Source organism: Pempheris klunzingeri, chromosome 18 (genome assembly GCF_042242105.1).
Source record: "Pempheris klunzingeri isolate RE-2024b chromosome 18, fPemKlu1.hap1, whole genome shotgun sequence".
NCBI classification, from domain to species: domain Eukaryota; kingdom Metazoa; phylum Chordata; class Actinopteri; order Acropomatiformes; family Pempheridae; genus Pempheris; species Pempheris klunzingeri.
This window is the reverse complement of record NC_092029.1, coordinates 607,891-629,026: the sequence shown is the minus strand read 5'-3', so window position 1 is coordinate 629,026 and position 21,136 is coordinate 607,891. Positions and strand designations below refer to the sequence as shown.

The 21,136-nt window shown below is 48.6% G+C and overlaps 2 protein-coding genes across 2 annotated transcripts; one reads left to right on the top strand and one right to left on the bottom strand.

Annotated features, from left to right (window-relative positions):
- Nucleotides 1–218: 218 nt before the first annotated feature.
- On the top strand, nucleotides 219–9,087 carry adam17b (ADAM metallopeptidase domain 17b). Its single transcript, XM_070848960.1, has 18 exons — nucleotides 219–496; nucleotides 1,430–1,562; nucleotides 1,647–1,780; nucleotides 1,860–1,948; nucleotides 2,037–2,217; nucleotides 2,859–2,983; nucleotides 3,056–3,142; nucleotides 3,231–3,341; nucleotides 3,503–3,647; nucleotides 3,732–3,823; nucleotides 4,725–4,877; nucleotides 4,966–5,165; nucleotides 5,736–5,839; nucleotides 5,925–6,059; nucleotides 6,471–6,601; nucleotides 6,685–6,852; nucleotides 7,018–7,074; nucleotides 7,207–9,087. The coding sequence occupies exons 1-18, from the start codon at nucleotides 406–408 to the stop codon at nucleotides 7,612–7,614; spliced, it is 2,544 nt and encodes an 847-aa protein (XP_070705061.1). The 5' UTR covers nucleotides 219–405; the 3' UTR covers nucleotides 7,615–9,087.
- A 2,154-nt stretch (nucleotides 9,088–11,241) lies between these two features.
- Nucleotides 11,242–20,727, bottom strand: cpsf3 (cleavage and polyadenylation specific factor 3). Its single transcript, XM_070848962.1, has 18 exons — nucleotides 20,579–20,727; nucleotides 19,869–19,932; nucleotides 19,635–19,732; nucleotides 19,416–19,544; nucleotides 18,606–18,783; nucleotides 17,780–17,869; nucleotides 17,555–17,705; nucleotides 16,256–16,431; nucleotides 16,003–16,161; nucleotides 15,643–15,789; nucleotides 14,857–15,009; nucleotides 14,417–14,525; nucleotides 14,025–14,123; nucleotides 13,476–13,570; nucleotides 12,870–12,957; nucleotides 12,720–12,786; nucleotides 12,437–12,533; nucleotides 11,242–11,539 (listed from the first exon to the last, which is right to left on the bottom strand). Exons 1-18 carry the CDS (start codon nucleotides 20,647–20,649, stop codon nucleotides 11,393–11,395), a joined length of 2,118 nt encoding a protein of 705 aa, XP_070705063.1. The 5' UTR covers nucleotides 20,650–20,727; the 3' UTR covers nucleotides 11,242–11,392.
- Between the last annotated feature and the right edge of the window lie 409 nt (nucleotides 20,728–21,136).

Genomic DNA, 21,136 nt, shown 5'->3' with positions numbered 1-21,136 from the left:
AGCACTGCATTCCCGTAGTTGGTAAAATTTAGCTTCAAAATATCAAAAACTTGATCAAATATAAAATATTTAAATGCACTTTCGTTGGTTATTTCGTTTGTTGAACGGGGTGCTTTTATTGTGAAGGCAGAGAGGTGGACTTCCGTCCCGCATGTCCCGGATGTCGCTAGCTTGACTCCGCAGCTGTTTGTCTTCCTGGTTTTTTGGGGACTGACGCGTTTTTTCCTGCCTGTTTTCAAACATTAAGACTTTCAGGGGCCGAGATTCACTTAGACTTCTTCCAGAAATGTGTTTTTAAAGTCCAGTTTGCTTCTAAACTGTCGGCAAAGTCTACAAATCTGATGCCGGAGACAGAAAAGTGAAGCCGCGACCTTTTCCGTCAGTCGGCGGATTAAAACCTCCAACATGAGACAAGAAGTCACTTTTTTCACGGTTTTCTTCGCGTTAGCAGAAGCAGCCGCTCCTCCGGCCGCAGACACGGAGCAGGAACACCTGAGTGAGTCCCACTTATTGATTAGTGTCCATTATTAAAGAGGTTCGTGTTCAGTGTGGAGCTATGGAGGCTCAACGCTGCCACACGACCCATCACACATCAAGACACGATCAGAAAGTCTTAATGTGGAAAAAATCATTTCAAAAAAGGCAGTTATTAATGTGAATGAGTCTTTAATTAGTTTTCAACACACACAGATTTAATACACGTAATTTCTAATGAAAAGAGTTTTAATGTGGAAAAAAAAGGTTTCCACAAACAAATTGAGCTGTTAGTGTGAAAATCCTTTAACAGGAAATTTTAACATGACAAACGATCCTTAAATGTTTAAAAGAGCTTTTGACATGAAAAAAGTTGCTATGAGCAACAAAGTCCTTCACATGTTAAAAGAGATTTTTGTTGCATCAAAATAATAAAAATAATTATAAAATAATTTGAATAACAAAAAGAGATTATGAGTCAAAATGTTTATTTCAAAGTCACAGTTATGATTCTGTCAGAATATCGGTTTAATATCTAGTGTTTTCTACATACATAATATTTAATGTTTCATATTGTGCTAAAATGAGAGATAATTAATAAAAATGAGCAGATAGGAAGTCCAAGTCAAAATGTTCGGTTTTAAGACGAAATAATGTGATAATGAAGAAACGGATGAAGATTAAAAATGAGCAGGACGTTTCTGACTTTATTTGTCACGTCGTACTTAAATATCTACGACTGTCACGTGATGTAAACACGATGTTCATGTTGAAATAAAAAGAGAGACGTCACACCGTAGAGAGGATAAATACCAAACAATGATCATACTGAGAATGTTCACTTGATCACAATCATTGAACGATGACACATTCATTCACTGCTGTCGGTCAGATTGATGAAATCAGACGATGGCGTCATGTGACCTCTTGTATGACATCACCGTTCCCTCTGCAGCGTCTCTCGGGTCGATGCTGGACCACTTCGACGTGCTGCCTCTCTCCCGCCTGCAGACGCACTCCGTCCGCCGCCGCGACGCCCAGACGCACGCTCACGTGGAGAAGCTGCTCAGCTTCGACGCCCTGCAGAGGTCAGAGTTCACGGGCCGCTCAGCTCCAGGCTCCTCACGGGCTGCACAGGGAAACAGTGTGTGTGTGTGTGTGTGTGTTTGCAGGCAGTTCAGGCTCTACCTGCGGACCAACGATCAGCTGTTCACCGAGGACTTCAGGGCCGTGGTCGTGGACGAGGACGGCGGCGAGCGAAGCTACTCGGTCAACAGACACAACTACTTCACCGGACACGTCATCGGTAACGGCAAACAGAATCGGCGCCCAGGAGGCGACGGGTGGCTGCAGATCTCTGCCTCACCGCTGTGCTTCTTCTTCAGGGGAGGAAAACTCTCGTGTTCAGGCTCACATGGACGACCGCGAGTTCTCGGCGCACATCCTGACCGACGAGGCCGAGTACAACATCGAGGTGACGCACAGGCAGAGCGAGCGCTTCTCTGAACACCAGCCGTCTCCCACGGTAACTCCTCTTCCTCCTCTTCCCTCTCTGTCCTCAGCCTCTGTGGCGGTTCACGTCGGCGCCGCCCGACGGTCGTCTGCTGGTGTATCGCTCCGAGGACATCAGGAACCTGAGCCGGCTGCAGCGGCCTTCAGTCTGCGGCTACATGACCTCCGACGGCAGCCGCCTCCTCCCTGACGGCGTCAAAACGGCCACGAAGGAGGACGGAGAGGAAGAAGGTCGGCAGGTTTTAGCACAGAGAGAAGAACGTGCGTCACATGACATGACAAAGTTATGCTCAGGCTTTTTTTAAATAATGAGAAAAGATCTTGAAGAAAGAGCATTAAACACAACTTTTAATGTGAAAAACATTCAAACAAGGGCCTTTAACATGAAAAGAAGAGCTTTTATTGTGAAAAGAGGAGCATTAAAGGAGGTGTAGCCATGAAGCTTTTAATGTGAAACATGTTTTCATCTCTAATGTGAAAAACAGAGCTTTAAACATAAAAAAGGAGCTTTTATTGTGAAAAGGGATCCACTTGGAAAAAACAGAGATCACTAAGTTCTGATTGCAGATAGAACCTGATAAACCTGTCACAACAAAAGGCTTTTACTGTGAAGCAGCGGCAGGAAGTGCTGAGTGTGTCTGACCTGTCTGTGGTGTCTGACCTGTCTGTGGTGTCTGGACCTGTCTGTGGTGTCTGACCTGTCTGTGGTGTCTGGACCTGTCTGTGGTGTCTGACCTGTCTGTGGTGTCTGGACCTGTCTGTGGTGTCTGACCTGTCTGTGGTGTCTGACCTGTCTGTGGTGTCTGGACCTGTCTGTGGTGTCTGACCTGTCTGTGGTGTCTGACCTGTCTGTGGTGTCTGGACCTGGTCAGTGCTGCGGGGGAGGCGTCAGGTCCACGACCACCTGAGGAACACCTGCCCCCTGCTGCTGGTGGCCGACCATCGCTTCTTCAAACACATGGGCCGGGAGGAGGAGAGCACCACCCTCAACTACCTGGTCAGCACGCCGTCCGCCCGCACGCTCAGTCGCCCACCACCCCACGCTAACACCCCCCCCGTCTGTTTCCAGATCGAGCTGATCGACCGCGTGGACGACATCTACAGGAACACGTCGTGGGACGATGAGTTCACAGGTTACGGCGTCCAGATCCAGCAGGTGAGGAGCACGACGGGACAGGAAGGTGACCCGGAGGGGGGGCGGGGCTCTGAAGCTCCGGCCATCTAAACGGTTTGTCTCCCGTTAGATCATCATCGAGAAAAGTCCGACGCCCGTACCGCCGGGAAGAAGTCACTTCAACATGAGAGGAAGTCCAGCGGAGGGCAGAGACGTGTGGGATGTCAAGAAGCTGCTGGAGGTAACGGTTTCTACCCATGATCCTCTCTCCGGCCTCCCTACCTCATCACTGCGCTGAACCGTTCGGGTTTTCTGTGGAAGTCTTGGCGGGTTCAGCCACCCTCCGTGTTTTAGGAGCGAAGTATCTCGTCTCTGAATGTGTGCCGCTCCGTGTCCCTGCAGCAGTTCAGCGTGGACATGGCAGAGAAAGCCTCCAACGTGTGCCTGGCTCACCTCTTCACCTACCAGGACTTTGATGAGGGCACGCTGGGCCTGGCCTACGTCGCCCCGTCCAAACCGGACATCCCCGGGGGGCTGTGCTCCAAAGGTGACGTCCCGCTGCCTCATCGCACCCTCACACACTTTGACGGGATCCATTCTGACTTCTCACTCTGCTCTTTGTGTCCTGAAGCGTGTCCTTCGTCCTCGAACGAGCAAAGAGCGATCTACCTCAACACCGGCCTGACCAGCACAAAGAACTACGGGAAGACCATCCTGACCAAGGTGGGGGGGCTGTTACTCAAACTGGACCCCTGTGGTCACATTTCACTGAACCAGCTTCCTCATTAAATAATTCATGTTATTATATATTAAACTGATGTTGATTTAAAGGGCCACTCCGCTGTTTCTCCCCATGATCCTCTGTGTCCTCATCCTGGTGTGTGAGTGACTGGTAGGTAGTAAAAGTATTGGAACTGGTCCAGTAGATCACCTCAGCCAGCAGACACCAAACGGGCTGCAATGGCTGCAACGTGATCCTTTGGGACAACTGCACCTGATCACAGTAGGTCCACTAAAAGAGCTTGTTTGATCCACTGACAGGCTCAGAGTGTTATTCTAAGTGTGTGACAGCATCATGGAAAGGATCCCTACAGAGAGAGACCTGGAAGATCCTTTTGGTTTAACCACAAACAGCACACACACCAGACTACATTCACTAAAACAGGGATTTTAGAGAACAGGACACAGGAGCTGCTGCTCTGCTGATCGCTGATCATTTAGTTTGTTTGTGTTATTGTGTGATACACAATCATCATGTAGGACACAAACTAACTCTCTATAACACCAGAGTCACTACCTGGTGGAGGCAGCAGCAGACCAGCAGCTCCTGTGTTCTTTGAGCTAAAATCCCTGTTTTTTTAATGGAGTCTGGTTTGTTTGAAGCGAGGTGCAGTTGTCCCAAAGGATCACGTTGCAGCCATTGCAGCCCGTTTGGTGGCTGCTGACTGAGGTGATCTACTGGACCAGTTCCAACACTTTTACTACCTACCAGGATGTGGACAGAGAGGACCGGGGGTAGAAACAGTGAATTGACCTGTTGGGATCTTCCCTCAGTCTGCTGACCTCAGACTGAACAGACTTCCCGGCAGCAGGGGGGTAGTTGATCAGTTTGCCGTCTCCACAGGAAGCCGACCTGGTGACGACTCACGAGCTCGGTCACAACTTTGGGGCCGAACACGACCCCGACAACATCCCGTACTGCGCCCCGCGAGAGGACCAGGGGGGGAAGTTCGTCATGTACCCCATCGCCGTGAGCGGTGACCATGTCAACAACAAGGTGCCCCCCCGTCTGTTTGCCACTCTGAGTGCCGTTTCTCCAGGTGGACGCCCGTTTAATGACGATGAACTGTGTCCTGTGTGTCCAGCTGTTCTCCAACTGCAGTAAGCGCTCCATCGTGAAGCGCCTGAGGTCCAAGGCTCCGTCCTGCTTCAAGCAGAGGAACGTCAACGTGTGCGGTAACTCTCGGGTGGAGCGGGGCGAGCAGTGCGACCCGGGGCTGCTGCACATCAACTCAGACCGCTGCTGCACCCCCGACTGCAGGCTGAGGGCCGGAGCTCAGTGCAGGTCAGAGACAGACACCAAATACTTCATCTGCTCTGTTTTCTGTGTGAGGAAGTCCAGCCTGTGCAAATTCAGCTGGACTTTGTTAAAGGGTCATTCTGCTGTTTTCAAACCTGAGCCCCATTTGTACATATTCAGGTCCATTTTTGTTGCACACTGGTGGGTGTAAAAAGAGTTGGTCCAGTAGATCACAGTAAAACAGCAGCAGCTCCTGTGTTCTCTGAGGTAAAATCACTGTTTTTGTCAATGGAGTCTGGTGGCTTTGAAGACATTGGTAGAACAGCTGTTCCTCGCCAAAAAACATAAGTCTACTTCCTATACTGAGCTGTTTCACTCACTGTTTCTTAACACACAGGACTTTGTGGGAGTTTACATGGTTAGTTGATCAAACTGACCCTGACCACAGACACACTGACTGATGGAGGCAGCAGCTCCTGTGTCCTGCTCTCTAAAATCCCTGTTTTAGTGAATGTAGTCTGGTGTGTGTGCAGAGAGCGATGTAAAGGCTGTTTGTGGTGTTGGTAGGCGGTACGTTGGCATGTCATTCCCAACACAGCCTCTCTCCGTGTTCAGCGACAGGAACAGCGCGTGCTGTAAAAACTGCGGTTTCGAGTCCGAGGGTGAAGTCTGTCAGGAGCCCATCGACGCCACCTGCAAAGGACACTCGTACTGCACAGGTGAGCTCAGGGCACAGGTGGGTCTGTGGTTGGTCGACGCTGATAAAAGAGTGTGTGAGTGACCGCGGGCCGTTTGTGTGGACAGGAAACAGCAGCGAGTGCCCCCCCCCAGAGAACGCCGCCGATAAGACCGTGTGCCTGGACAGCGGCGAGTGTCTGAACGGAGAGTGCGTCCCCTTCTGTCAGGCCGTCTTAAAGCTGCAGCCCTGCGCCTGCAACGGTACGACCCTCCACCCCGTGAGATCATGGCTGCTTCTGTGTGAGGCGTTTCTGAATCACTCGTCTGTACGGCCACAAGCTGCACAGACCCACCAGACCCACCAGACCCACCAGACCCACCAGACCCACCAGACCCATCAGACCCACCAGACCCACCAGACCCACCAGACCCACTAGACCCACTAGACCCACCAGACCCAGCAGACCCACCAGACCCACCAGACCCACCAGACCCAGCAGACCCAGCAGACCCACTAGACCCACCAGACCCACCAGACCCATCAGACCCATCAGACCCACCAGACCCACCAGACCCATCAGACCCACCAGACCGACTCCTTGGTTCCGAGTTCCTCCACAGGTTCCTGGTTCCAGTCAGTGGCTGAAGTTTCTTTTTCTTTCTTCTCTGCAGAAACAAACTCTTCGTGTAAAGTTTGCTGTCGCAGCAGCGGCGGCGTCTGCGCCCCCTACCGGGACCCGGCGGGCAACTTCCTGTTCCTGCGGAAAGGAAAACCGTGTACGGTGGGATTCTGTGACGGAGCGGTGAGTGAGAGTCCGCTGGGGGGGGGGCTCTGGAGTGACAGGTCACCTGACAGGTGTGTGTGTGTGTGTGTGTGTGTGTGCAGGGGAAGTGTATGAAGCAGGTCCAGGATGTGGTCGAGCGTCTGTGGGATTTCATCGACAAACTGGACATCAACACGTTCACCAAGTTCCTGGCCGACAACATCGTGGGCTCCGTGGTGGCGTTCTCTCTGCTCTTCTGGGTCCCTTTCAGCATCCTGGTCCACTGTGTGGTGGGTGTCCTTCAGTCCACGTCCTGTCAGGACCGCTGAGACCTGCGGGTCCGGGTCCAGGGGGCAGAAACACACTGAAGGTTTAAAGGAATCAAACACTGAAATGTTGAGTTAGAGTTTGAGGATTGAAACGCTCTCACTGTTCCTGCTCTTCGTCTGTTTCAGGACAAGAAGTTGGATAAACAATATGAGCAGAGCACCAAGTCTCTGTTCTTCCCCAGTGTGAGTACACACACACCCCGGGGGGGTCGGGGGGGTCACAGACGGTTTGGGAGGTGTGATGATGATCAGCTGGAAGCAGCAGCGGGCTCCTTTACTCTGAACCACACTGACTGGGACTGTGTTTTTTCCCAGAATGCCGAGCTCCTCAGCAGCCTCGAGTCCGCATCTGTTCGGATCTTCAAACCTCCGACCTTCCCCGCCTCCACCTCCTCCGGCGGGCTCCGCCTCCAGCCGTCCGGCCCCCAGCAGACCAGCACCCCCCCGGTCACCGGCCCCGCCCACGACACGTCCCCCGGCCACGGCTACCCGCCTCTGGACAGCCCCCGCATGGCCACCATCCAGGAGGACCCCAGCTTCGACTCACACCTGGACGAGGAGGCGCTGGAGGAGGCGTTCGGGAGGCCGGGGGGGTCGGGGGGGTCTGCTCGGCGCTCCTTTGAGGACCTGACGGAGAAAAACGGGACGAGTCGCAGCGAGAAGGCGATGCTGTTCAGACTGCAGAGGCAGCGGCAGGTGGACGCCAAGGAGACGCAGTGCTGAGGGGTGTCCCCTCAGCACTGCGGGGGGGGGTACTGCTCCCATGTCAGGTCCTCCTCTGCTGGGGGGTTTACACTCAGGTGTGACCACATGGTGACACGTTTCCCCGGAGATGCACCAGCATATCAGATCAGCACAGCTGGGACCCCCCCCCCCCCTTTATGAGAGACCCCCCCCACCATAGACTTTAATGTAAAGCACAAACTGAAGCAACAGAAAAGCTGCAGACTGAGAGTCAGAGAGCAGAGACATGAGGAGGTGGATGTGATCCAATAAGGTCCCTCAGTGACCCCCCCCTCCAGTGGTCAGAGGGTCCCTCAGTGACCCCCCCCCCAGTGGTCAGAGGGTCCCTCAGTGACCCCCCCCCAGTGGTCAGAGGGTCCCTCAGTGACCCCCCCTCCAGTGGTCAGAGGGTCCCTCAGTGACCCCCCCCCAGTGGTCAGAGGGTCCTACCGACACCCGTTTACCTCACTGAGTTTCCAGGTCGGCTCTGCTAACACTATGCTAGCTAGCATTAGCACTGCACTCTGACAGCTCACCTAGCTAACGTTAGCTTATCACCTATCAGTTAGCTCACGTTAGCTCGGTCAGTGCAGCCTGAGCTCCAACCAGGAAGTGTTAGCAGAGAACCCAGAACCACTAGAACCTGTTCTCCATCAGGATAAGAACTGTAGACAGTTATTAGCTACAGAGGATGAGCGCTAACAGGCTAATTGCTAGTTACAGAGGATGAGCGCTAACAGGCTAACTGCTAGTTATAGAGGATGAGCGCTAACAGGCTATCTGCTAGTTACAGAGGATGAGCGCTAACAGGCTAACTGCTAGTTACAGAGGATGAGCGCTAACAGGCTAACTGCTAGTTACAGAGGATGAGCGCTAACAGGCTAACTGCTAGTTACAGAGGATGAGCGCTAACAGGCTAACTGCTAGTTACAGAGGATGAGCGCTAACAGGCTAACTGCTGCTGTCCTGTCCTGCGTGTGCTGCTAACATCAGGCTACAGCTGCTAATATTAAGCTCATTTAAGGAAAACTGGTTTGGTTTTGTGTCCCCAAAATCAGCTAAGCTAAGCTAAGCTAAGCTAACACAGGGTCAGAAACACAGGGGCCTAGTTTAACACACGAGCATGTAGCATTAGCATGTAGCTTGCAGACAGAAAACCCTCTGAGGGTCTTTTTCAGTCTTTGGCAGGAACACATCAGACACCAGCAGCTAACCAGCAGCTAACCAGCAGCTAACCAGCAGCTAACCAGCATCTCTCTGCAGGGCGCCGTTACTTAACTTGGTTGGTTTAACTGGTTAGTTTCAGTGTGGTGCTGCTGGCGTCTACCTGGGGTGACGGTTCGTCCCCCCCCCATAAAGGGGCGTGCTGATGAGAGCCGCCCTGGATGACCTGATCTTTGCAGCAGCATTATTTAGAGTCCGTCCCCAAAATAAAGATCTCCTGGATTAATAATCACCTGGAGACTCTGAGGCTGCTGCATCCTGTTCTAATTATTCATTTCCTTATTTATTGGCCAGTAATATGATGGCAGCATTAAATGAAAGAGTTGAATGTCACATTTTGGGAGTCAGAAAAGATTAAAGGGAAAGTCTTCAAACTTCAAAACTCTTAGGTGAATTTCTACTAAACAGGAAACATAACTGGGTCTGAGGAGCCCACTGACACAGTAGGTCCACTAAAAGAGCTTGTTTGATCCACTGACAGGCTCAGAGTGTTATTCTAAGTGTGTGACAGCATCATGGAAAGGATCCCTACAGAGAGAGACCTGGAAGATCCTTTTGGTTTAACCACAAACAGCACACACACCAGACTACATTCACTAAAACAGGGATTTTAGAGAACAGGACACAGGAGCTGCTGCTCTGCTGCTGCCTCCATCAGTCAGTGTGTTACTGTGACTTTGGTGTTTTAAAGGATCAGTTCAGATCCAACACAATATTTGTCTAACACACAATAACACAGTCCCTATCTGGTGGGGGCAGCCGTAGACCAGAAGCTTTGGTGAACTGTGTGGTAAAATTACAGTTTTTGTGAATGGAGTCTGGTGTGTTTGGAGAGAGTAATTTAATGGACAAATAACAAACATTTTTGTATCCATCATCATTTGGAGCCCAAAATGTGCAAAAATTGGGCGAAGGTTTAAAAATACTGTAGTTATTCTTTAACATTAAAGTCCATTAAATCTCTTTGGGCTTTGGTCTGACAGATGTCACCTTGAACTTGTTTTACAGACTAAATGATTAACTGAGAAAATAATTATTCCAGGTCAAACTGCACTGAGAACCAAGGAAGTGTTTTAAAATGCATCAATGTTTGTGTCCCACAGCTGAATACCAGAGCCGGTCAGTGTCAATATACATGTCATCTGATCGGAGAGGTTCAAGGTTTGATTTCTAAGGATCCTTGAGGAGTCTGTGAGGAAAGCAAACACTGGATGACACGTGATCATCCAGTTCTTTAAAATGTCAAATATCTGAATGGAGTTTGGATGAGGACCCTGACAGCGTTTGACTCATGCTGCTGGAGTCCATTTTCACCAAAGTCAGTTTTAATTATTCTTAATTATGTTGTTATTATTAATTATTAGCAGTGCTGCATCAATGAAATGATCATTATCACAGATGAATCAATAACAAAATGAATTGTCAGTTGAAGTCCTGATTCAACGTTTTGGCTTCAAGAGACCTCACAAAAAGAACTTTATTCAAAAACCCCCGCTGTCGTTAAATTATGACGTCTAAACATTAAAATAGGAGCCAGATATTCTTCTCTAAAGTATTTAAGTAAGTAAAAGCACTGCAGAACGGTCAAAAGCTGATTACATCAAATATATAAATGATCAATTATATAAATTATTAATCTGGTGCCAAACATTTAATGATGTTAAAACAAGTGAGCAGAGAAGTATGAAGGAAGCTTAAGAAGAAATAAAGACCTGATTTCAAACATTTTCTCCTTTAGAGAGAATAAAGGTCAGTTATTGATCAACGGCACGATGAGATTTCAGATGGATGTTCATAGCTCATCATGTCAACAGTGATCAAAAGATTTGGATGAAAAATAAGAATAAAATAACTCCAGCTGTCAAACTGAGGTGAAACGTGTAGTTTGGTAAATATCGCCGCACATTAGCAGCTTTAAACCAAACTGTGTTTTGTTAATGAGATTCTGTCTAAAATGACAAACTGTGCCTTCTCTTCCTCTGTGGTGTTCACAAGCACAACAGTCAGCGCTCTTAATATGGTGCATTAAAGATAATGTGTGTGTTCTTCTATGCAGACGACGATGTGCCAAATGTGTTAAACAGGTGTGTTACGGTCACCGAGCGCTAAAGTGGAACGTGTTTACGTGTCGTCACTGCCGCCGTTTACCCATCAAATCCAAATAAAGTGTTTTACCGACTGTCCAGGTGGTTTTTCTGCAGGTTCACTAACAGACCGGTCAAAGATCAAATGTTCTCTGATATTTATTCACTGAATGCCGTCAGCCTGGTTTTAAATCCACCAACACCGTCCCAAACTGAATTTAAGAGCTGAGGAAACACTTTCAGAAGTAAACATGAACCTGAAGACTTTTTCAGGAGCTGCACCCCAAGAAACATCAGTGAAGTCACATCAGACTCAGACTTCCTCTAAAACTTTTATTTTCACGTGAAGAGCTCGTTTTATTTTGGCGATAAATGTCGTCCGTCTCCTGGACGGGATTCCTTTGGAACCAGGATTCACACAAAGAGTCGGTCTTTGTTCGAGAGAAGAAGATTCGAGGCGTCGTCCTCGTCTACATCACACCTCCGATGTCGTCGCCGACAGCTGACCGCCGCCCCCTGCTGGTGATGTCACAGGTGGGGCTGAGGGCGTCGTAGAGCCGGTGGACGGCGACCTCCACCATCTCCCTCAGAGACTCGTCTTCTGGACACGCCACCGACTGGAGGACGACAGAGGTCAGAGGTCAGTTACCGGTAAGTCAGTAAGTCCAACGGCACTGACAGACGGACAAAGTTGTTGCTTTTGTTGACAGTAAGAAAAATACAGAAAACACCAGATTTATACCAGAAGATCAACTCAGCCGGCACCAATGGCTGCCTGTTTAACCACAAACAGCACACACACCAGACTACATTCACTAAAACAGGGATTTTAGAGCTGCTGCTCCATCAGTCAGAGTGTGTTGTTGTGACACTTTGTTTTAAAGGATCCAAACATGTTCTGTGAAATAAAATTACCATTTTTGTCGATGGAGTCTGGTGTCTTTGAAGAGAACTATATTTCTCAGTTTCTCACCAGAATCCATTGATAAAACTTTACGTTTACCTCTGAGAGCACAGCACTAACTTTAACTTTGGATCAACTGACCCTTTAAAACACCAAAGTCACTCAGTAACAGACACACTGACTGATGGAGGCAGCAGCTCTAAAATCCCTGTTTTAGTGAATGTAGTCTGGTGTGTGTGCTGTTTGTGGTTAAACCAAAAGGATCTTCCAGGTCTCTCTCTGTAGGGATCCTTTCCATGATGCTGTCACACACTTAGAATAACACTCTGAGCCTGTCAGTGGATCAAACAAGCTCTTTTAGTGGACCTACTGTGATCAGGTGCAGTTGTCCCAAAGGATCACGTTGCAGCCATTGCAGCCCGTTTGGTGGCTGCTGGCTGAGGTGATCTACTGGACCAGTTCCAACACTTTTACTACCTACCAGTCACTCAGACACCAGGATGAGGACAGAGAGGATCATGGGTAGAAACAGGGGAGTGACCCTCTTGCCCTGCTTTACCAACAGAGGATCTAAACAGGAGCTCTCACTCTGTTCACATGTTGTACTCACTCTGGTTTCTGGATCAATGAGCGCTGTGACTCCGTCCACTGTCACACTCAGGTTTTTACTGTCTTTGAAGTTTACGCAGTCTTCCCCAAACATGTCGCTGCAACACAGGAAACACACGACGATGAACAGCGTTTGTTCTCACCACTTTGACACGCCCTTATTTTGGAACCTCCAGACATCTACAGATACTTCCTTCGTCAGCTTTGATCCCGGATGTGAAAACAAACCTCCACCCGGCTCAGTAAAGCCAGAGGGTAAAACAAACGCCCACCAGTTTACTCACTGCAGCATGAGGCCCAGTCTCTCCACGAACACGTCCATGTCGAACGTCTCCTTCTTCCCCTCCAGAACTGAAACAAACAAACAAACCGGAGTCGTGAACGAGCCGCTGACCTGAATCCTTCAAGATCAGCTCGTATTTGTGCTCACTGACGTTTCTGTGCGTTGGGGTTGGATTGGACCTCCAGGATCACCGTGATGACGGCATCAGCGTACATGTCGTTGAGGGGGTTGGCGATCCACTGAGGGCGAAGAAGAAATGGTCTGGCGTCATCATCGTGTCAACGTGTTCATGTGTCTGACACATTTTTAGACTTTTGACTTCTTATTCTAGCAACACAAACACATTCAGAACTGCACGACTGCATTAAGAAAGAAAGAATGCATCATGAAACCATGCTGATGTTAGCATTTAGCCTCGCAGCATTAGCATTTAGCCTCGCAGCATTAGCATTTAGCCTCGCAGCATACGCATTTAGCCTCGCAGCGTACACATTTAGCCTCGCAGCATTAGCATTTAGACTCGCAGCGTAAGCATTTAGACTCGCAGCGTTAGCATTTAGCCTCGCAGCGTAAGCATTTAGACTCGCAGCGTTAGCATTTAGACTCGCAGCGTTAGCATTTAGCCTCGCAGCGTAAGCATTTAGCCTCCACAGAGGCTAAATCCACAGAGCTGCTAGCAAGGCTGGATTACAGAAACATAACTGATCAGTGAGTAATAATATGAGCAGCAGTGCAGACGGGTCAGTTAGTGTCCGACCTCCAGCAGCACCATGCCAGCCTCGTGAACCAGAGTGATGCTCTTAAAGATCCGGATGGTGATCTTCTCCGCTCCCTCCACCTGCTCCACGTCTCCTGAAAACACACAAACAAATTCAAAAGTCGAAAAACAGACCTCTGGACACAGTTTATACAGGAAGGACGTGTTTGAATCCTTAAACTGGAAGTGAATAAATTCCTGTTGGTTTCCTGATCTACTGCTGCCTCGATCAATTAGTTTGTTTGTGTTATAGTGTGACTTTGGTGTTTTAAAGGATCAGTTCAGATCCAACACAATATGTGTCTAACACACAATAACAGTCACACTATCCGATGGAGGCAGCAGCAGACCAGAAGCTCTGGTGAAGTGTGTGGCTTTGAAGACAGCGACATAAACAGCAGTTTGTGGTTGAGAAATGTTTAGGTTTAAGTTTTTAGTTGGGGTTCAGGTCTAACTGGTTAGAACTGATCCTCAGACAGAACCAACAGCGTGATGTGAGGTGCATTCAGGTGAGGTGGGAGCGGTTGGTGTTGCCTGCCGTTCACCCACCTGCGAGGCTGCGTAGCTGGCTGACCAGCAGTGAGATGGGTCCAGTGTACGGGACGGCCTGAGTCTGCGTCACGGTGCTCATGCACAGATCTGTGTAGTCTGAACAAAGAACACAAACTGTCAAAAAACACTGAGAAAAACCACAGCACCTGAACACAGCACACAGTGATGTGTTCAGGGACGCATCAAGTCAAACTACAATACCAAGCACAGTCTGTATTACAGAGGTGGACGTAGCCTCTGGCTCTGAACAGTGAAGCTAATCTAATCTAATCTTTATTTATACAGCAACAGTTCATAACTCAGACTGAAGAACTCCCCTCTAACGAGGGAGGAACTCCCCTCTAACGGGGGAGGAACACACACACACACACACACTCAGTGTTACTGACTGGAGAGGTCGGAGGGCGTCACGATGTGATAGTTGAAGTTTCTCTTGATGAGGATCCCAGACACCCTCTGACCCTGAACACACTTCCTGTCCGTCAGCGAGCCCATCACCTGCAGCAGAGCATGCTGGGAGTTAAAGGGGCCACGCAGCAGTCTACTACTTTGTCACAGCGCTGATGAGTAACGTATAGATCTATACTGATATATATCAATATTTAATATTCCAATACTACGTCAACTATTCTTTTTTAAAAAAGGAATAGTTCATGTGACTCTTGTGTTAGAAATATATTCTCCTTTGTTTCTCGGCCGTCCGGCCGTCAGCTCGGAGCAGCCCGACGCCTGACAGTCAGCTCCCGGCTCTCTGTTCCGGCCGGCAGCCTGCACACGAGGCCGACTTCAGCGGCAGGGAAACACTTCTGTCAGGTGGACTCAGACGCACCTTCGCCAGCTTCTCTCCTCTGAAGTTGAGGGTGACGGCTTCTGTGTTTCGCGGGTTGTGGACTTCGATGTGGACCTCGTCGTTGTCTTCGTACTCGCGGATCAGAGCTGCTTTCAGTCGGGCCATCTCGTTCTGCTCGCCGTGGACCAGGATCTGGAGAGAGGACGACCCCAAACACACTTCAGCCCAGATTCACGGAGCCCAGTGCTAACGTTAGCGTGCTAACATTCAGAATGTCAGCATCGATGCTAAGATGCTAACAGGCTAAAGTTCTCTGATTTGAGGAACTTTTCTCACAATAACAATGAGGTGAATCAAAGACAGCTGAGCTCTGACGCACAGTTCCACTCAGCTGACCGAAGACCAAGCGAGAACTATCACTAAACCATTCCTAACTAATCAGTGATGATAGCCACAGTTAGCTGAACGTGTCCTTCATGTGTTTCCGCACTGAAATTGAGTTGCTGCTCTTTTAAAAGCATTCCTGACTAAACTATTCTCATTTAAATGGTCCACTTACTGAAAAATCTCAGGAAAAACAAGTAAGTGGACTTTTGAAAGGAGATCATCTCCTCCCAGATAGTTTTTGTTGTTTTCTGCTGCTGCAATGACTCAGTTCCACTAGAGACAACTCTTTTTAGTGTGTGTGTCTGTCTGTCTGTGTGTGTGTCTGTCTGTCTGTCTGTCTGTCTGTCTGTCTGTCTGTCTGTCTGTCTGTCTGTCTGTCTGTCTGTCTGTCTGTCTGTCTGTCTGTGTGTGTGTGTGTGTGTGTGTGTGTGTGTGTACCACGTGTGGAGGTTTGAGCGCTCTGATGAACTCGCTGGTCTGCTGGTAGTCTGTGTGAGCAGAGAAGGAGATGTAGTCGACCGACATCTTCAGAGGAAGCTTCTGTCCCGACATGGTGGAGATTTCATCAGGCTCAGTCATGATGTGCTGAAACACACACACACACACACACACACACACACACACACACACACACACACACACACACACACACACACACACACACACACACACACACACACACACCTTTTATCGATGGAAACCCTGAGTCGACCCACTAACCGGATATTTACTCTCCTCCTCCTCCATTTCCTGTTACCTGCTGCTGCCATTTCCCAGCATGCTTCAGTTCCAACCCACCTTGGCGAGCGTTCCCTCCACGCAGTATCCGGCGATGATGACTCCGTTCCTCTTGTCGGTGCACCAGCTCTCGAACAGCTCTCTGGACAGACCGCTCTGCATCATCCCCGGAGACGCCATCACCACGCTGGGCCCGATGTCGTCGAAGTGATCCATGCTCTGAGACACACACGACAAGGCACACGTCACAGAGCCGCCGGGGATCGAACCGGGGACCGCCCGCCCGGCGGAGCGGAACGCGCTCGCCGCCCACCTTCAGGTTGCTGATGTGCTTGAAGACGAAGGGGTTGTTGATGTTGATGGCCTTGCGGATCTTGTCGTTCATGGCGTTGATGTAGGTCTGGTACACAGCCATGCACTTCCTGGCCAGAGACGAGGCGTAGTAGATGGGGATGTCATGGAGCTCCGGGTGGTTCTGCCAGTACTCATCTGATTCACACACACACACACACACACACACAGACACACACACACACACACACACACACACACACACACACACACACACAGACACACACACAGACACACACACAGACACACACACACACACACACACACACACACAGACACACACACACACACACACACACAGAGCTCACAGTCAGTGGATCTACTGCAGGACTGTGCTCAGGTAGTTGTACTTGATTATTCAACAGGATCACAAACTAAAAAACCCACCTGCCCTTTTAACAGTGGATTCCCTTCAACTTTAAATATCATTCAACTGAAAAAAGAGATAAACATAATATAGAAATACAAACAAATACTATTAAAATAACCAACAGATCAAAATAAATGAGATCTATGTTGTAGCTGTTGTCCCCTGAGGGGTGGAGGCACACAGAGGACGGCCTGTAACATTTAAGTTAAAGGGTCACTCCCCTGTTTCTACCCATGATCCTCTCTGTCCTCATCCTGGTGTGTGAGTGACTGGTAGGTAGTAAAAGTGTTGGAACTGGTCCAGTAGATCACCTCAGCCAGCAGACACCAAATGGGCTGCAATGGCTGCAACGTGATCCTCTGGGACAACTGCACCTGATCACAGTAGGTCCACTAAAAGAGCTTGTTTGATCCACTGACAGGCTCAGAGTGTTATTCTAAGTGTGTGACAGCATCATGGAAAGGATCCCTACAGAGAGAGACCTGGAAGATCCTTTTGGTTTAACCACAAACAGCACACACACCAGACTACATTCACTAAAACAGGGATTTTAGCTCAGGGGTTCCTGATCTACTGCTGCCTCGATCAATTAGTTTGTTTGTGTTATTGTGTGAATTTGGTGTTTTAAGGGATCAGTTCAGATCCAACACAATATGTGTCTAACACACAATAACACAGTCACTATCTGATGGAGGCAGCCGTAGACCAGAAGCTCTTGTGAACTGTGTGGTAAAATGACAATGGAGTCTGGTGGCTTTGGAGAGAGAGTAATTTACTGGACTGCCTCCTTCAGTTAAATGGGCAGAGTCCTGTGTACCCGTGGACTTTGATCAGGGACAGTAGAAGAAGAGGAGGGGAGCAGCGGAGGCCCACAGAGCCGGATCCTCTCACCTAGGATGAGCAGCAGCTCCTGGGCTCGACCCAGAGCGAAGACGGGGATCAGACAGCGGCCCTCCCGGTTCACGATGTCATGGACGGTGTTACAGAAACGAGCCTCTCTCTCCTCTCGCTTCTCATGGATGTGAGTCCCGTAGGTGGACTCCTGGCAGACGGACAGGTGGTGAATCTACATTCAGTAAACAGATTTTACATTTCATCTCAGTGAGCCACACTCACAGTGATGAGGATGTCTGGTTTGACGCTGGGGATCTCTGCTGCCATCAGATGTCTGTCCTCCTGACGGGAGAAATCTCCTGTGTACAGCAGCTACACACACACACACACACACACACACACGACAATAAGTTATATTTATCTCAAATACACTCGCAACAACTCTAAGTGTAATTCTGGCATTTTTAAGTCTGGGTCCTGTCAACATAGCGCAGACACACCAGACTCCATTGATAAAAACAGTAATTTTACACCAGAACACAGGAGCTGCTGCCTGTTACTGTGCGTCCCACAAACATTGTGTTGGATATGAACTAAACCTTTAAATCACCAAAGTCACACAATAACACAAACAAAGCGAGCGAGGCCCTAACACGTGTGTGTGCATCCTCTTCACACTCCTTCCATCTGGCAGACGCTACAGGAGCGCCACCGCCAGAACAACAAGACTGAAAAACAGCTTCTATCCACAGGCCATCAGGCTCTTAAATAAATACATATAACCTGTCGTAAGCTGTGAAACGCACTACCTCTGCAACCATAAATACCTGTATACTTTTTGCACTATCTTTTAAATTATTCTTCTGTACATTGCCCTCTTTTTATATTTATAATTGTTTTTCTATTTTTATATTCTTGTGTCTATGTGGAGGGAAACGAACAAAGTAAGAATTTCATTGCTCAGTGTCTCCATCGTGTTCTTACTGTGCACGTGACAAATAAACATCTGGAATATTGAATCCTGGGCTTTAAATAAGGAAACATCAGTGACTCAAACGGTCGAGCTGAGATCACATCTGTCCACCTGGACCCAGCAGTCCGGACACACCTTGACTCCGGCGATCTCGATCATGAACATGGCGGCTCCGAGGACGTGGCCGGCGTGGTAACACCAGAACTTGATGCCGGCCACTTCCTTCACCTCGTGGAAGTTGATGGTCTCGATCTTCTCCATGCTCTCCTCCAGGTCCGTCTCAGTGTACAGCATGTCGTCTGCTGAGATGTTGCTGCCACAGAAAGCACACACCTGGATTACTACACACACACACCTGGATTACTACACACACACACCTGGATTACTACACACACACACACAACACACACACCTGGATTACTACACACACACACCTGGATTACTACACACACACACCTGGATTACTACACACACACACAACACACACACCTGCATCACTACACACTCACAACACGGCGTGACTACCTGACTGACATCATCACTGTGTGACTACCTGACTGACATCATCACTGTGTGACTACCTGACTGACATCATCACTGTGTGACTACCTGACTGACATCATCACTGCGTGACTACCTGACTGACATCATCACTGTGTGACTACCTGACTGACATCATCACTGCGCGACTACCTGACTGACATCATCACTGCGTGACTACCTGACTGACATCATCACTGTGTGACTACCTGACTGACATCATCACTGTGCGACTACCTGACTGACATCATCACTGCGCGACTACCTGACTGACATCATCACTGCGCGACTACCTGACTGACATCATCACTGCGCGACTACCTGACTGACATCATCACTGCGCGACTACCTGACTGACATCATCACTGCGTGACTACCTGACTGACATCATCACTGCGTGACTACCTGACTTTGACGTAGTCGGACAGCAGCCAGCGGTAGATGGCCTTGGTGGCGTGCGTCATGAAGGTGCGTCCTTTAAAGCTGGTCTTCTGCAGGAACCAGGGCAGAGCTCCACAGTGGTCCAGGTGGAAGCTGGGGGGGGGACAGGTATGACAGGAAGTGTCAGGTGGAGCAGAGCCTCGTCGGGATGCCGTGATGATAAAGGAGGGTTTCTGAACTCACTGGCTGATGAGCAGCAGGTCGATTTCTGCTGGATCGATCAGGTCGATGTACGGCAGAGCGTCCATCCCCTCCAGACCAGGATGGATCCCACAGTCCAGCTAAAACACACACACACACACACACACACACACACACACACACACACACACACACACACACACACACACACAGGTGTTCACACAGCGAGGTGACCCAGTGACACATGTGTGATGCTGCTGATGTGATGAATCGTACCATAATCTTTCGTCCCTTGAACTCCAGGATGATGCAGGAGCGTCCCACCTCCTGTCCTGCTCCTCTGGACACACACACACACACACACACACACAGACACACACACACACACACACACACACAGACACACACACACACAGACACACACAGACACACACACACACACACACACACACACACACAGACACACACACACACACACAGACACACACACACACACAGACACAGACACACACAGACACACACAGACACACACACACACACACTTTTATGTCTAACCAACATCCTCATGTTTCAGCTTTTAATCCTGGGTCTGAAACTCTTCTTCCTGGATTAGCTGCCAACACTTTTAGACATTTTAAAACAAATTGTACATCAGCAAATGCAAAAAACATCAAGCCAAATGTGATCACTAATCAATTAAATGATCAGTTCTGACTTTTCGGACTGAAATGACAATGAGCTCTTTTAAAGAAAATACCAGCAGTTAATTAGCAATACAATCCAAAAACTCTCTTCAGTGCTGTTTGGTAAATTTGGTCTTTGCCGAAATGAAGCTCTGTGTCTAAACTCGGGTTAAAGCTTCAGAGGATCAGCTCTCCACTGTTTCTGCCTTTGTTGTTGATAGAGATCAACTAAATCTGGGAGTTTTTGAATGGAGTTTGGTGTGAGAGCGGCAGACACTGAGGCCGAGTCGTATTTAAACTCACAGCGGGCGGATGAGCAGCTGGTCGCTTTCCTCCGCAGGAACCGCGCCGTCATTTTTACGTTTCGCCGCCATTTCACTCCGATAAACCTGAAAACAAACTATTTCATTAACTTCAGCGGCTCCGCGCCTCGCCACTAGCTTTGACGTCACTTCCGGCTCCTGATGAAATCTGTCCGTGTCGAAAAAACCGCTTAACTTTGGTTCCGCCGGCAGACGTTTTTTGTTGTTGTTTTTTTCTATCGAACATAATATTTTATTTTACATAAAAAATGGATATAGTCATCTTAATATTAATAGACTATCATACTAAAAAAAGCAGTTCATTTAATGTCACTAACGTATTTGTATTATTTGTATTTTTATTATTATTATTTAAATTATTATTCGTTTGAATTGTTTGAAGTTCTTGTGGAGCATTCGGAATCATTGATATTGATAAGTGACATGAAAATATTATTAAATAAACTTTATTTGATCAAACAATTATTAAAAATCATTTTTGGTAAAAAGTGTGAGACGTCAAGCAGTGTGTTTTTTTTTCTTTTTGATAAACTGAAAG